This window comes from Pteronotus mesoamericanus, unplaced genomic scaffold (assembly GCF_021234165.1).
Source record: "Pteronotus mesoamericanus isolate MK-2021 breed Mesoamerican mustached bat unplaced genomic scaffold, CSHL_Meso_final contig_20, whole genome shotgun sequence".
NCBI classification, from domain to species: domain Eukaryota; kingdom Metazoa; phylum Chordata; class Mammalia; order Chiroptera; family Mormoopidae; genus Pteronotus; species Pteronotus mesoamericanus.
The window spans coordinates 39,682,377-39,699,688 of NW_026555085.1; the positions used below are offsets into that span (position 1 = coordinate 39,682,377).

The 17,312-nt window shown below is 39.2% G+C and overlaps 1 protein-coding gene across 4 annotated transcripts in view; it reads right to left on the reverse strand.

The window, feature by feature from the left end:
• Window positions 1-6,244: 6,244 nt before the first annotated feature.
• HMGN3 (high mobility group nucleosomal binding domain 3) overlaps window positions 6,245-17,312 on the reverse strand; it is a 32,431-nt gene continuing 21,363 nt past the window's right edge. Inside the window, exons 3-7 of one of the 4 annotated variants that reach the window (XM_054569648.1) lie at window positions 11,125-11,154; window positions 8,404-8,454; window positions 7,265-7,378; window positions 7,060-7,146; window positions 6,245-6,719 (exon numbers count right to left, since the gene is read on the reverse strand). In XM_054569648.1, coding sequence (XP_054425623.1) covers window positions 6,681-6,719; window positions 7,060-7,146; window positions 7,265-7,378; window positions 8,404-8,454; window positions 11,125-11,154 — 321 coding nt within the window. In that variant the 3' untranslated portion in view covers window positions 6,245-6,680. Of the gene's footprint in view, window positions 6,720-7,046; window positions 7,147-7,264; window positions 7,379-8,403; window positions 8,455-11,124; window positions 11,155-17,312 lie in introns of all 4 variants that reach the window. The other 3 variants (XM_054569647.1, XM_054569649.1, XM_054569650.1) reach the window with 3 other exon arrangements.

The following is a 17,312-nucleotide window of genomic DNA, read 5'->3' on the forward strand; positions in this document are numbered from 1 at the left end:
AAAAAAATGCAGAAGTGCATATGGCTAAAGGCCTGTCTTGTAAGAACAAAACCAAAAATTACATCTATTTTGGGGGTTGCTATTACTTCTCCAGCAATGTGCTCATAACCCAGTAGCTGCTTAACAGTCACTAAATACAGCTTTTAGGACTTTGTAATATGCTGAGTAAACCAGTTTTTAAGGGTGTCAGCCATTACCCATTTCTCAAATTAAATTCTATCAAGAAATGTGAGTGCATGTTTTAAAATCACCTTCTCCTGATTTGGAGCCTACTCTTAGAAGACCACAATATTTTCCCAGGAATAAAAGTAATTCTTTTGGAATTCAAAGGAGACTCAGTTTTAAGAAAGAAATAACATCAGATACCCACAAAGGTGTATCCCAGTTCTGTGATTCCCAAATCTGAGGCTACCTTCCTCCCATCATTTAATCCCCTCAAATTCTGTTTTAACTGTCAAGTCATTCAAATTTCAAGGTCATTTTTGTGACAGGCTGGACTCTTCTAATCAAAAAGACATCTGTGTAAGAGTCCCAAGAAATGCACAGGACCAATTATTTCCTGAAAGTACAACTAAACATTCATTATACAAAGCCCAAATTGCCACTGGTTTCACTGGTGCTGTTTAACACCCAGGTGAATAATACTTAAAAGCGCTATTCAATAAGATAGCTTATTCAGATTCTTGCAGATTTATTTGTGGCTCACATCTTTCTCAAAATGGAATCTATTAGAGGTACACGAAGGGTTTTCTGTGGAAACGGTTAGGATTCAGTGAGGCTCTTATCAATACACATTTACCTGTGTTACTAAGAAATTAAAGTTGGTCTCCCTAGTAGACTCTAAGCTCCATAAGAGCAGGGACACTGACCTGCTCTCCACTGTGTCCCTAATGCTGCAAAACACCCAGCATTTAGATGTTCGATGTAATGAATGGGTAAAACTGGAAGACAAGACTTTGGTGCAATTCCAAAGTGCTCTAAGCTCGGTAAACACACTGACTAGAGATGGATGAACTCAGAAGATATACTGATCAAATTTGCAAAAGGGGTTAAAATTGAGGGAAGCCTGGTTAAGCCACATGAAATTGCTGTTTCCACCTCCAAAAGAGATGATGACCTAGGCATTTCATATAGTTCAACCTAATGTGATTGTTTTGAAAATTTCTGTGCCTATTTCCAACCATCAAATTTTATGAGGCTAATTGAAATGCATTGTATTGTCAAGAGATCTATGCCCTGTGGCAATAATCTATAAGGATGGGTGAGAGAAACTGAGGTGTTTCTGAGGGGTTGTAACAGGTGTTTTTATATGTTTGAAGGATTGCTGTGGGAATGGTCAATTAGTTCTATATGTCCTTGATTCCAGGAGAATTGTAAGTAAACTTACAATTAAAATTGGAAGCTACAAGAGATGGTTCTTGGCTCAACAATAAGAAAATATTTTCTAACTCTCAGTGCTATTTGAGTAATAACTTCTTCATACCTTATTTGGTAAGTCTGAGAAACTCTTTGCTGGTCTTATTATAAAGGGGAATCTAGGTGACTTGGTTTCAAAGAACTCAGTAAGACCCATTAACCTAGGTCCAGATATAGAAAGGTATTAAAGATCATGGTATGACTTTTCTTAAGAAAGTAAAGTGGGGTCTAAATTAAAAATGTGACTATACAGGTTGAACAAATATCATTACAAGAATAGTACCAAAACACACGTTCAGATGTTCTTAAAGTTATGGTATTGGTGTTGTAAAAGGCATTAGCTAATACAAACTAAATGAAATAATGATGGTTTAATTTTTTTTCATTAACTTAAAGGAATATTGGCCAGATTTGTGATTTATATGTTTGGGTTACACTATCCTGTTAGCTTACTTTGGAAATGGATATAGCAATGGTAACAAGCAATTTGGTTCTTCCTTGTTGAAGGCTACATTCAGTTCAACAAATATTTACTGGGCCTCTGTTATGTGTCAGGGCCAGAGACGCAAAGGAGAATGAGACAATGCTCCCTGCCTTCAGGAGCTAACATTTTACCAGCCACATGTTTTGACTAATTATACTTTCCAAACACTTAGTTTGTGCCATTTAACACTTATCACACCCGATGAAGTACGTGCTATTTTTATTTTCATTTATATGGGAACTCTAAGGTACATGGAGTAAAGAGAGACTGAGTAACTTGTCCTTGGTCATGGAAAGACAGGATTTGAATCCAGGCAGAAAGTTTCAAGAGTTCACGAGCATAGCCATTGCACTATATTGCCTTCCTAACAAAGCATAATTCTTCCTTTTGCACTGTTCAACGGAGACACAGTGACCTGAGGCTAACTGCCTATGACAAATACATGGTATGTATTCATCAGAACATGCCTACAAGGCTCATTTATAAACATCCAATTTCAATTCAATTGGCATTTGTGGAAAACCTACTGTTTTCCACTTAGTCTCTGCACTCAGTGATTTCACAGTGACTACCTCATTCAATCTTAACGACTTTGTCAAACAGATATTTCTATTATAAGGATGAGAAAATGAAGAGGCAGAAGTTAAGCGATCTGTCTGCATTTACACAATTAGTGGGAAATGGTGCTGAGATTTAAACCTAGACCTCATGATTCTAAGTCCTGTGTTTTCAGTAGCCTCATAAATGTTTTTAATGTATTTATGAGTTTGTGCAACCATCACCACTAATTCCAGAACCTTTTTATTATCCCCAAACAGAATCTGTGTACCCATTATCACTCCCAACTGTTCCCTTTCCCCAGCCTCTGACAACCATAAATCTACTTTCCACCACTATGAATTTGCCCATTTGGACATCTCATATTCACGGAATCACATAATGTGTTTTTGTGTGTCTGTGTGACTGCTTTCTTTCACTTAGCATAATGTTTTCAAAGTTCACTCACGCAGTAGCATATGGGATCTGTCTGAAAAAAGACCAGCCATTGTTAATGTAACGAGAATGGCTTGCATGACATCAATGTAACCCAGCAGCCAAGGAGAGTGGACTGGAATGTGCATGTATGAACAATGATGACTTCACTGTACTAGTCAGTGGGGGCTGTAGACACAGTTGAGTGAGCGTGTGTACCGTGTGATTGTTACATTCAAAATGACAAAGTAGAGCAACAAATCTGCATCAAATTTTGTGTTAAGCTTGAACATTTCTCCATGGAAACTATTCAGATGATTCAGAAGGCCGCGGCTATAGGCAACTGATTGGCAACTTCATCACAACAACCCACCCACTCATACATCATGCACGTCTCCTGCAAGGTTTTTTTGTGAAACATCAAACCACCCAGGCGACTCAGCCCCTCTAAAGCCCATATTTGGTGCCCTGTGACTTACGGATTTTCCCAGAACTAAAATCACCTTTGAAAGGGAACAGATTTCAGACCATTAATGAGATTCAGGAAAATATGACAGGGCAGCTGATGGTGATTGGAAGAACTGTGTGAAGTCCCAGAGTGCCTACTTTGAAGGGGACTGAGGAGTACTTATCTTATGTACAATGTTTCTTGTATCTTCTTCAATTAATGTCTATTGTCATATTACATGGCTGGATACTTTCTGGAAAGACCTCATATATCAGCACTTTGTTCCTTTTTTTGCTATATAATATTTCACTGCATGGAATACTGTTTTATGTTTATCCACTTAATCAGTTAATGAACAATTTGGTTCTTTCCCATTTTTTTGGCTATTATAAAAATGCTACTATAAACATTCATGTACAAGTTTTTGTATTAACATATGTTTACAGTTCTCCTGGGTATATATCTCGGAGTGGGATTACAGGGTCATTTGCTAATTCTCTGTTTAACTTCTTGAGGCTCTTTCAAACTGTTCTCTAAATAGGCTGAACCATTTTACATTCCCACCAGCAGTAAGCAAAGGCTCCATTTCTTCACATCCTCTCCAACACATTGTTTTTTTAAATACTCATTCTAGTGTTAAGTCACTATGGTTTTGATTTGCATTTTCCTAATGACTTATGATATTGAGCAACCCTTTATTTACATATTGGCTATGTTTTTGAGGAAATGTCTGAAATTTTTTGCCTATTAAAATTTTTTTAGTTGTTTATTTTTGAATTGTAAGAGTGTCATGTATTAGGGATACAAAACCCTTATCAGATATATGATTTACAAATCGTTCATCCCATTCTGTTGGTTGCCTCTTTGTTAAAGTTTTTAATTTTGATTTTGTCCAGTTTATCTGTATTTTATTTGGTTTTGTGCTTTTGGTATCATACCTAAGAAACCATTCAAGGTCATGAAATTTACATGCAAATATCGTTTTGCACGCATGCATATATACACACATTTACACAGTGATAGAGAAAGTGGTGTGCAATGATTACCTCTGGAACTCAGGAATGGGGGGAAGGAGAACTTTGATTTTTCAAAGTTCTCCTTTATATATTATTGTAGTGTCCGATATTTTTTAAAAATCACCTATAGCACCATTAAATTTTTTTAATCTTTACCCAAGGACATTTTTTTCATTGTTTTTAGAGAGAGAGGGAGAGAGGGAGAGAAATATGGATGCAAGAGAGAAACATTGGCTGCCTTCCATAGGCATTCAGACTGGGGATCATACGCCCAGACTGAGTATCAAACCCACAACCCAGGCATGTGCCCTGATGGGGAATGGACCACAGCCTTTCAGTTACAGAATGATGCTCCATCCAACTGAGCCACACTGGCAAGAGCACCTTCATAATTTTCTAAAAAGTAAATCTATGGAGTTTATATTCCACTTCTGAATTGGCAGTTAGCCAGCAATGTACTTCAACTGTGTGCTAAAAAGCGTTGAAAACATTTTTGTAAAGTGTTCACAGGATATCAGCTATTCTTCTTTCGGGTAAGTGGGTTTTCAGCATATCTAACACTCACGAATTAAGGTACATTTCCTCATCAGAAGCCACAGAAACTTTGAATGAGATTATTCTGTATAAAATGGTTGTTATCTGCAGTAGATTAATGACAGTCTTGGGACAATGACACAAAATATTAAAATGATGGATTTTATATTTTGGTTGATAATCACAACAGAAAAGCATCTAAGGCCCTGAGGAACAACAGCCTTTTTGCAAGAGTCCCTAAGCAGCACAGGCACTATTCACCATCTTAAAAAATTCAAGTCTTCAACGAAGAGGAATCCTCAGAATCCAGCTTTCCCAGGTACTCATGCAGTTACCAAACTTCTCAGGAATGTAAAGGAACAAAACAATGTACATTCATAAAATAGCTCCTTTGCACCTAGCACGGCTGTATCCGTCCAGAAACAGCAGGACATTGCTATGGTCTGAATGTGTCTCCAAAGTTCATGTGGAAATCTTACCATCCGAACAGGATGGTATTAGAAGTGAGGCTTTTGGGAGGTGCTTAAGTCACGAGGGTGGAACTTGCATGAATGGGATGAGTGCCTATATAAGAGGTCCCAGAGAGCTCCCTAGCCCCTTCTGTCATCGAGGACACAATGAGAAGTCTGCGACCTGGAAGAGGGCCCTCGCCTGACTGAATGGCACCCTGATCTCAGGCTTCCAGCCTCCAGAACTGTAAGAAAGAAATTTCTGTCATTTATAAATTACTCAGTCTGTGATATTTTGTTATTAGCAGCTTGAAAAGACTAAGACAGACACTATGTATACAATTCAAAAGATCAAGCTCAAGCTCTGTTTTTTCTTCTTTCTGTGGGCCTGAAGTCAGTCACATGCTCTCCATGGCCCTATTTCTTGGCCTTGAAAGGACCTTTAATAACACCTATGCCAACTCCTTTCTTAGGCTGACTCAAGGCTGAAATGTGGTCACGTTGGGTAGAGTTTTCAAAGCTGTTAAGTCCTCAACGAATGGGAAAGTGTTTTAGTACAAATCTGACTCAGTTTCATTTTGAAAGTGGGGAATTTTCAAAGTTTATGGTTTTTCACTAGTTCTGGTTTAGCAGAACGCTCTTTGTTTATAAAGACTTCAAAAAAGTGGTTTTTATGAAGTTTTATATATGGTAATCATTGTGGGCCAATTCTGTATAAGGTGTATTAGATGTCATTCTCCACTGCCACTCACAGATGATTTTATTAAAATAATAACAGTTTTAAATGCCAGAAAATTAAGTAACAACTGTTTTTGACTTATTAGAGATACCATCTCAGCACAGACTATAGAAATGCTTTATGTCTTCTGCAACAATAAAATAAAACACTGTCTAAACTTAGTAAAACACTACTAAGAGGCAGGTATTTTGCAGGCAAGAAAACCTTTTATTTTAAACCACAAATAGTCAGCAGGTGGCCACAACTATCCATGTTTCATTAAAATCACATAAACCTAGGTACAAAAGCACCACTGATTATTGCTCTAGAAAACTGCGTGAAAAATTCAAATATGCACAGTAAAAACACCACAGTATGCACAGGACTAAATTTTTAAAGCAAATGCATGGAATGCTGAATCAATTTTACACACAGCTTCCAACATTAAATTTATTTTACTTGAGGATGATGTAAATTTCCAAAAAGATTGATTATGAGAAGGTAAAATGTCCATTCTTATATATTTTTGTATGCCAACTAGTAGAGTTCTAAAAAATTAGCATTTACAAAATACTTGGTAAAAATAGCTTTTAAAAGTTGTCCCAAGAGGTACATAAAATCAACCCAAACTTTTCATAACAATTCATTCTCCCTCGTTATCTACAGATTCAGTTTTCTGTGCCTGTAAAGAAGAAAGGGGAAAAAAAAGATACAATTACTATTAAAACTACTAGAAGCCAAATAAAAATTCACCCCACCAACACACACACTTTAAAACGTCTGTTTTTTAGCAGCTCTACTGGAAAACCTATTTCAACTCTGGGTATAAAACAGACAAGGCAGGTATATATATATATATTTCACAAACACTTTGGTATATTTACTGCTTTCTGCTTTTCAAACGGCGGCCACAGAAGCTTTTGCTGCAAGCTCCCACTGTTTATAATAAACAACACCACACCACTATCTGATTCTAGTCACTGCAAACATGCAGAATTTTCTACTGTACCCTTAACTCTCACTGTTTCAATCTGCCCTTTTACTGACAGTGTGCTGGGTAGGGCACCTCTGGAGGTTGAGACACTAACAGTTGAGCGAGAGATGTGGATCTGCAATAACATTACAGGCAATGAAAAGAGACATTAAGAACATGCTATCACCAGCTGAAGGATCCAGCAATTTCTTAAGACACTGATTCAGTCAGTGGGAGGTATTTATGCAAAGTACCTCTTCAACTTTAGTTTCACCATTTTCAGATGGTGCAGTACCTTCCTTTCCAGCTTCCTGCTTCTCCTCCTTCTTCCCTTTAGCACCTTTGTTAATCTTTGTTCCAGGTTCTTTCTAACAGAGGATCAGAGCACAGAGTATGTTAGACATGGTGTGATGTTAGCTAAGGTCAGTCAGCCTCCGTCTAAACACAAGGTAAAAGCACAACCAGGGCCAACATGGTGGCTTTTAGGGGGAACCCAATTTTGCTGGGAATCAGCTGAGTTCTACCGAGTCTCTGAAATGTAACAGGCTGTTTAGAGAGTCCCCTGGACCTTCTTTTCTGGGAAAACATGATGATGATTCTCCTCCTGCATGTGTTTGGTGAACCTCGTCTCTCGATGAAGTGAGAAGTGAAGAGAACAACAGCAGTTGGTGAAGGATGAGATGGAAGCCAGGGAAGAAGCCACCAAGTGAAACACTTCACAAGGGACATGGACTTGAGTAGTTGACTAGAAAGCTGAGAGGGAACTTGAAAATGAAGACCCAGATCCTAATTTTAAGACCAAGCTACAGAAGTGAGTTCTGCTTCAGAATCAACTGCTCACATCATTTCAAACAATTCACAGGCAATCGTGAGGGTTACATGAGAAAAGCAATCCGAACAGGGTCTGGCAAGTGTAAGAGTCATATGAATGTTTGCTGGTATTAATTATTTGCTAGTATTAATTATTACGTGATTATTACTAGTTATTAGACAGGCCCACTAAGACCACCAGTGATATGAAGTCAGAAGCCCCTTGCCCGTGTCCTCGAGCTGCGGGGAACAGCACTGCCCATGGCCAGGCCTACCCCTTCTGAGCACTGTGTGAACAGCACGTTCGTGAGGAAGCTACCAACGCCCCTTGGACATGAGGCTTCTCAGAGCAACATGCTCTGACTTTCTTTACTTTATTAACCAAATGGTAAACACACTCCTGATAAAGCATAAAACTGTGCTTTATGCCTTTTGAGAAAGTCTGTAGCAGGGTAGCAGCTTTCTAGGCAGCACATTTAGCCTGAATCATTAAATGCGATCTTTCCTTGGATGACTTTTGGATATGATATTATAATTTATTCATTGTTTAAAAAGACAAAGTGGGGGTGGGTGTACCTTTTACCTTAGCAGATGTTTTTCTTGGTTTAGGTTCAGGTTTTGGTGGAGCAGGTTTCTGCAGAAATAAAATAAATTATACAAATACTGACAAAGACAACCCTCGGCACCAAAAGGAACACACAAAGGCTACAAAGACAACAGTCCACTTTGACTATGATTTTGTTCATTTAAAAATATTCTGTTCTATTTTCAGCATCAGATAACAGCATACAGATCTCTGCACTTCATAACTATTTTCATACTTGGGTTCTCAAGTGAACGGCAGGTGAGATTTAAAAGCCGACTCATTATTCCCGGTCCAGAATAGCTCTCCGGGAACAGGTTTAAGCTTCTATCTCTGATGTCTCTGCACTTCCTTTTATCGCAGCACAGCAGCAAGAGGGATGACTCAGGCTCTCAGCCAAATGACTCAATGAATTCGGTCACACTAGCCTTCCCAACAGTCTAGAAATCACAGCACAATCACAGGCAAAGCCCATCCAGTAATGAAGACTGCAGCTGTCTGTGAAGCATTTCAAATCATTTCCAAATCCTTTCACCTCTGATGTAGCTTTCAGTTCTGGAGCCAAGTGTCTTCTTATTTTCATCGTCTCCAATGCCAGCTCAAGGTAAGAAGAATCCCTCACCCACCCAGAGGCTGGGCTCATTTTTGTCCCTAGAGCTCTCTATTAAGAACGTGATTATAACGATGGAACGTTCACTGTTAGCCCCCAACATTTAAGACTTTTCACAGACTTTACTAGCCAAAGAGTCCACTAGGCAACTAGTTTCGCAAAGCCTCGCATGGGTCTCCTTCCCATTCCCAGGAGCAGTGCCTGCCTGCCCTGTGGCCACAGCGCCCTCCACACAGGGTTTCAGCCCTGGCCTGCTTCCCGGGCGCTGAGCACGGGTGGGACATGGGGACGTTGGGAAAGACAGTTTTCCACAGCTATAGCCGGGCAGATATTTCTCTCACTGAGCTGGAAAAAAATACGTGTTCATCTCTCCTGACACTGGGGGGGGAATGGTTTTTAAATTAAAAACACAGGCCAGGTTCTCCCCCTGTGGAGAAAAATACATGTTTCTCCCCAAAGCCTCTAGGTGTTTCAGGTTCACACTGAATCTGGCCCTTTTCATCAGGGGCATAAAGTAAAACTGTAGCCAGTTCAATACCTGAAGACTGGCTGCTAGACAAGACCTTTCAAATAAAAAAGGAAAACTGAGCTTGAAAAGCAAGCAATGCTTTTATTAATCTTCTTGCCACTCTAAATCTGCAGCCTGCTCCCCCAAAAATGGCTTGTATGGCTAAAGTATTTTCAGGATTTTAACAATTTTATTTCGAGCTTTGATATAGCATATTGACATATGCTTGTTTTCTCAGTTTACAGCAAGTAATTTCTTTTTATATTATTTACTGTAAGACAGCTCTTTCCCCTTGACTCAGCTTTCAAGTGTTCCGATGGGACAGGAGATGAGGGTGTTTCACAGCCTGTGATCCCGCAGCGTCAGCACCACGCGCAATGATCTCAGTGGAAGGTGCTTATATTGCTGGTTCCTGGTGCTCAGGGAAAGCCTTGTTTTAAAACTTGAGTACTATTTGACTTACAAGGTCCATCCCCTTAAAAGGCTAGAGATCCACGGAACACAATGGCTTTCAGTAAAATCTATAGTTAAGCCTAAAAAGAGGGAAAACTAACTTCTGAACCCTAGTGAAAGTTACTATCAGACAGAGCACATCATCTCTGAGGGCTTTGGGGAGAATCTGGATTAACTGTGTACACACCCAAGAGCGCCTCCCAGTTCTTAATCTTCCTGGTGACTCTGCTATCACCTTCTTAGGTTGGGACTCACGGTAAACACTGGCTCACTCCACTCAAACCCAGTTATACTCTTAAACTTGTGGCTGGTCCTAATATTCATTTCTGCTTTGATTTCCTGATCTGAGCCAGGCACAGGTGTTGGCTGAGGATGAAATCCATGCCTCCACAAAGGCCAAAGGAACTTGCAGCTCTTATACTATCTAGAATGGGATATAAGCTGTCAGCCAAGAGGCCAATGCCTTTCCCCTACATCTCAGTGGGCAGTGTGGGCTGCTGGTGTTTTAACCCAAAGCCTCCACCAGAGAGCCAGGCTGACCTGTGTAGGCAGAATGAAGACTGGACATCACGGAGCAGGGCAGCAGGAAGCAGCGCAACAGCCAGCCAGGAGCGCAGCGTGGCCACGAGGGTGACAGCACGCTCGTCGCCAAGGCGTGGCGCACGTGCCCATCTCCACTTTTGCGATCCAGCCCGCCTCTGCTCCCTGGGCCGGGCCCACAGAAGGGCATTCCATGTGGCAAAGTGGAATCAGTACTTTTTTCAAAGATCCTCTAGTTCTGATTCATGAGGCTAAAGCGTATGGAGTCAGAAAACTTTCAGAACATTCTACAGTGTGATTGTAGACAGAATCAGAATTCTGCTACGAGTTTGCTTAATGCACTTCTTTGTTTCAGAGATCTAGCAATATCACACAATTTCTGGGCTTTATAGTCTTGGTAATGGGGCTGACCGCTATTTTTCTCCAACACAAATCTGATCAAGGGAACTGCTTGGCAACAATGGTCGAATTTGCTATATATTATGACCATGTAAGTTCCAAAACACAAACAAAAATCTCAAAGGAAACAATCTTCCTTCTGCTGCTTCATTCTGGACAGAGGGAACATGTACCCACAGGAACTAACGCCCTAGGGTTCTAAAGTACTCACCGCTGACAATCTGGCAGACCGTCTTGGGGGCTACAAAGAAAATGGAAAAATACATAGTTTTTGGTGATTATGTACAAGTAAGTTGACTTTTAAAAATTCTTTTTTTAATATCTTATATTTGTTGAAAGAATATAATGTATGACTCCCATCATCTTCTCCAGGTGAGTACAGTGAAACACCCCAAGTAAACCTGGGCGCCCTAATGCTCAAGAAGAAGTGCTTCTGAAAAGGTGCAGGCACCCTGTTCAAAGAAATGGCCTCTCCTGGTTAAGGAGACTAAGGAAAGAAAAGGAAGGTGAATTCAGGCTCCAAACCATAATCTCTACTTTTGTAATAAAACTGACAGTGGGAACATTGAGGTGCTATGTAAGAACCAGTTTCCAGTCTGACTCTTGTTCCTTACAATTGGAACTAAAGCTTATAGATAATACAAGAAAGTTACAAAATTGTGTAGAAACCAAAACAGCAGGAGTTCCCCACCTTGTTACTATGTTCGAAAAGAGAATGACTACAAGTCTGAGGCAGTTAATGAAATACTTCCTTTTACCTGTAACAAAATAAACCCACTTATTTCTCTACTAAAAAAAAAATGCATATGTTTAAAGATTTAAATAAAGTAAAAAGTTCACTAATCTTTTAATTTGGAAGTTCAGAGAATTTAAAGAGAAACTGCATTGAGATTGATGTCTTTTCTTCTTCAGTGATGGCGATGGTTAGCAAATGAGATGGCAAAGAAAATTTAAAGTAACAGTAGCCTTCTAGGCATTTCAGAAATAAGCACACAGAATTGATATTCTACTTACCACCAGCAAAAGATGGCTCTTCAAGGGACTTCACATTCTACAACTGCCTGTCTTTAAAAGTATCCCAGAAGTAAATACTCTATACTTTTTGTCTGTTTTATTCACTGCTCTAACTCTAGTAGTATACCACCTAAGATATTGTAGATACTCAATAACATCTGCTCAAAAAAATGAATTCAAGCTTTTCCTTAATTCTTGCTGCGTTCTGACACTTTGCCTCATTGCGATAGCTTAAATGTTTCAGTTACTTTTTTTAAGGGGGTCAACCAAAATGGTAACATCCCATGACATGAGTGCAAGGAATCATGGAATTCTTACAGCTGTGCTTGGGTTGGTCTAGGTCAGCTGGTCAGGCCAAATGGAAAGAATTATTTCTTGCCATCTCCAGATCTAAGAAATTTCTTGCTGAAAATAACCACAGGAAGCTAAACTCACCTTTCTTTAAACTACAGAAGGAACCGAAGGGCCAGAGCCTTCATGAATAATTTTAACCCTGGGTTCTCGGGGAAAGACCAGAGCTGGACATAAGGCCAGCTAGCAGAATGTGCCAAGACCAGGGGACTGCAGGTTAAATGGTGGTTGTCAATATATTCACTGCACAGGGAAAGAGGATGTACCGCTCGGCGCACAATACAGAGGAGAGCCTGCACCAGACGCTCCACGGGGAATATACCACATGCCTGTTAGGATCACCATGCAGATGCACCACAAGTCACTGGGAACCAGAACCCAAATTCTGTGATGCCTTTCTCAGGATGGTTAATTGCAGGAACTGAGTATCACTGAAGAAAAGGCAACATTATCAGTTAAACAGGGCAGCAGGTGGGTGACTTGTGCTGCTTCAATGCAGAGTCAGAGCCAGGAGGAGCAATGAGTATCCAGCAATTTCCAAACAGAGCTCAGCTTTGACGCTTCTGGGCAGCCTCAAGAACTACCCACACCATCTCACAAATAAAGCACAGCCAGCATCGGTGTGCTAAGAAGGAGACTCTCTGAGAGGATAAGTGGCAGAGTCTATGCCAAAGAGGTGTGAACAGACCTTATCTGAACCTCTTTCCAGTTGGCGTCAACTTTTGTGAACCATGTTGGCTTTACCTCATTGTTCACCTCATCCGTCTCACGTCTGTGCCGCTCAACTTCTGTCATTCCAATGCCTATCAGGACCCCTCAGTAAATGTGGAGCTGAACAGAATGGGTATGCACAAGAAATGTACAGCAAGTGTGAACTTGGGACAGGTGCCAAGGTCACTACCTCATTTTAGTGCACTTTGCAGATGACTGTGTTTTCATCAACAGGAAGGCAAGATCCTCCACTGGCAAAAAAGTGATGACTTGCTGAAGACTCCAGTGATAGCATTTTTTAGCAATAAGGTCTTTTTCTATTCAGGTATGTACATTGTTTTTTAGACATAATGCTATTGCACACTTAATACACTACAGTATAGTGTTAATATAAGTTTTCATATGCACTGGTAAACAAACAATTCATGTGACTTGCTTTATTGTGATATTTGTATAATTGTGATGGTCTAGAACCAAACCTGCACCATCTTCGAGGTATGTCTATACTCAGGTATTATTTGTTTTGGGGCCTGAAAAGGGGCCAAATATGTTAACCGCTACTCATGACTGCCTCCCTGTCTGCCAACTACCTGTCCCAATAAACACTGAAGTGGGGCCAAATCATGTGAAAAATTCCCCAACTCATGCTCTTGCTCTTTCCCTCCCAGTGTGAACACCTAAACATATGAAGAGGCAGGCGATGTCAGAGAGCCTTTAGGGATTTCAAGAAAGGCATTCCAACCGAAGCACTGCTCTGCAGGGCCTGAAAGCGATTCTGATGCAAAGAACTCCCTACCTTTTTATAATTCAGATCCAGTAGGAGAGTTGCAAAATCAAAAGACTAGGAAATTAATGCAAAAAAAATATTTGCTTCTCTAGGCTATCTACAGCAACTAATCTCCAAAAAACACTTCTATTGTAAAGTCATTTTACGACCTGTCTACAATTTACTACTCTTCTTTCTATGCTTAAAAAAAAAATTCCCTTTCTGGTAACCAACAGAAGACGTCTTCTTTTTCAGTGTACACAGTGGAAGCTGAGGCGAACCTTTCACTCAGTTAGCAGGACTGGGTACCCATGCAAGTGTGTACACCTTCCTGGAGAGTTCCATAAGCTTTTATAGCCCTAGAATCTGTAAATGATTGGACTATATTTATTAGATATAAAATAGACTAGACTCCTTTTTTTTCCTCTTTGACACACTAGAATTTGAAACATTCATTTGAGACTTAGGCTATTGGGCAGGACCACTATGAAAATAAATACAGTAAAAATTTTTCTTGATTTGTTGAACATGAATCCTCAGAAAAAATGGCCAAAAGGATGGTTCTCAAGGAAAGACAGAAGGTGTTTAGAATGACAGGTCACCAAGAAAGTTACAGAAGCAATGTGAGGATCGGTCCCTGTGGTCCACAGGTGCTGGGCCCAATGGAATTATTCATTAAGCATTTACTAATTAACTTAATCATTCCCTGGGTTGGAGAAAATTCTGGTGAAGGCTACCCTGAAAGACATGGAAACTTTTATGTCCTGGAGGCAAAAACAACATGGCATGGAAGTCTAATCTTGCTATGATAAAGTTCACTGGGATAGAGATAGCTAGATACAAGTAGAATCACTGGACTTTGCTGAATACTGCTTGAAACATATGAGTCATTCCACTGGAATTTGGAAGTACGTTTATTTTTATGAGACTTCTTAATGCTCCTGAGCCTGACCATGTACTTACTTCTAAACAAAACCCAAAATTCAAGTTGCTTTTAATTCCCAAACAGAAACGATGAACTAAAGAGAAATGGCCTTCTTTGCAAAAGTAGGAGGTAGGAAAAGATGTAAATCAGAGCCTTGGCAGAGAAAAAGCACCGGGCTAATCAGGTTTTTACAATGACCACAAAATGAGCATGCGGACAGAGGACTTTGCGTCGGGACATTCAGTTATCTTTCCCAGTTCTGCAATTTAGAAGGTGTGACACGTGGTGAAAATCATATATGTCTCTGAGGATGCTGTTTGCATTAGTGAAAATGAAGACAGTAACATCTGTTATCAAACACAGTACTTCTCTGACATTCACTATTCCCTTTCTTTGTTTTATTTTTCTTTATAGCAAATATCCAATTATTTTATTTCATTCTCCCCCATTCCCCAGCCCCGCTAAAATGGAAACTCCATGAAGGCAGAGGTTTTTGCTTTTATTCACTGTGAAATCTAGCAGAGCATAGAACAGTGCTAGCTGCATTATAGTTGCTCAGTATGTTTCTATCAAGGAATGAACCTGCTTTGCCCTTGTTTCAGGGATATTGTAAGGATCAGATGAAATAACGCATGTGGAAGGGCTTTGTAAACTGCTGAGTGTAATGTCTGTAATATATTGTTTTGGTCATTTTTTCCTAAATACTAATAAACTCTGCTCCACACCCTTCAAGTATCACAGCAGGGACAGAGGCTTTTCAAATCCTTTGTAAGTGATTATCTTTGCTATAGTCAAGGCTGTGCACAATCAATAGGATAACTAGAAGATTCAAATGATTCAGTGGGGTAAAAGTCAATCAATATAGTGTCTGACAGTTCTTAGCCTAAGCCCTAAACCACCAGCTAACCCTCTGACCTTTTCACTTTTCAAATAATTGTGCTGATGTCCTGAAGGAATATCATGAGTTTTAATTTTTGGTTTAAATGACAGGTAGAGTCTTATCTAGAAAAGGTTTTTGTTAGCAATAATATAATACATATAATAATATAAAGTAAAATATTAAAAATAATAAAAAAATAAAAATACAAGCATGCCTTTCCGAACACCTCAATAAAGTGACTATAGTAATAAAGTCACACAAAATTTTTGGTTTCCCAGTGCATATAAAAGTTGTGTTTACACTATATTGCAGTCTATTAATGTGTACGATAGCATTATGCCTCTAAAAAACAATGTACATACCTTAATAAAAAATACTTTATTGCTAAAAAATGCTAATCATGATCTGAGCCTTCAGCAGTTGCCACAAACCTTCAATTTGTAAAAAAATGCAAGACCTACAAAGCACAATAAAGTGAATCACAATAAAATGAGGTATGCCCGTATTATAGACCATAAAACTTCTGGGGCTAAAATAATATGTGTGAGATAGCTGTATTCTTTTACATGTATTATAAACAGCTTGATTGCTTTTAGTGAAGAAAGATTGGAAAGGCTGTTTTCACCATCCCAGATCTTTTGTGTGCGACTGTCTCTAGGTTTTCTGACTGACAGATCAATTTCAATAGCAGTCCCTAAGGAGACACCCAAATGCATTTTGTGCCCAAATCTAAAAACATTAAGGTTCATTACACTTAGCCAACTGTTCTACAAATTATATTTTTCTATATTCAAGAAATTCAAACATTCATCATTTTGTGGTTGGTTCTATCATTTGTATAGTGATCTGATTCTGGGTCACAAACTTCACCTCCCAAACTGCTGGACATTGAATGCTAGGTAAATGGATGGTGGGGACTTGGATAATTATAGACAGTTTTGTTTTGCTTTTAAATTATTTCACTATAGATTCTGTTAAAGGTTTTCCGTAATGAATTTGGTATAATGAATTTCCTTGTACAAATCCTATGTAGGGATTTTACTATCATGATAAACTCCTCTGGATTATTATCCACAATACAAATCATCCAATCAAAGAATCTGTAACTAGATATTGTTTTTCTCTCTCTCAAGACCCATTTTAGTTTATAAGCTACTTTTTCATCCATCTCCTTTTTGAAGCTTATGATATTACCAAGGAGGGTCAAATGCAAGTATCTCTTCCAAGGACCTAGCTTTTTGGAAGTTACTGTATTTTAATACAAAGATTCTTTGAATTATTGCCTGATTAATTATCACAAGCCCTAAGAATTTTTCTGATGTAAAAAGCCCAACTTTAATATTTTGTGTATCTTCCATAATGTGTGACTTTCGAGATGACTCCTCTTAGGCAAATATTCAGGACCTAAAAAGTAATCTATAATTCACTCCCTGGAGCAGAGAATTTATTAAATCAACAGCCTTGCATTTTCTTGCTGTGAAAGGCAGACTTTGTTCTCCTTGATGAATTTACCTATTATCTCACTTTTTGCCCTGAAGGAATTCTCAGTATCTGCTTTAACAGACAGTAGGACTGGCAGGTAGAAACATAAAACAACAGAGTGGAAAATGCCTTACTTGTGAACTTAACTGAAATAGACCTAGGTCAAGGGAGACCAACACAGTGACACTTTTATCTCTGGCTTATGTACTCTCAACATCCTCGTATAAAAATACCACTCACTCAGATGCAGACAATCATAACAATATTAAA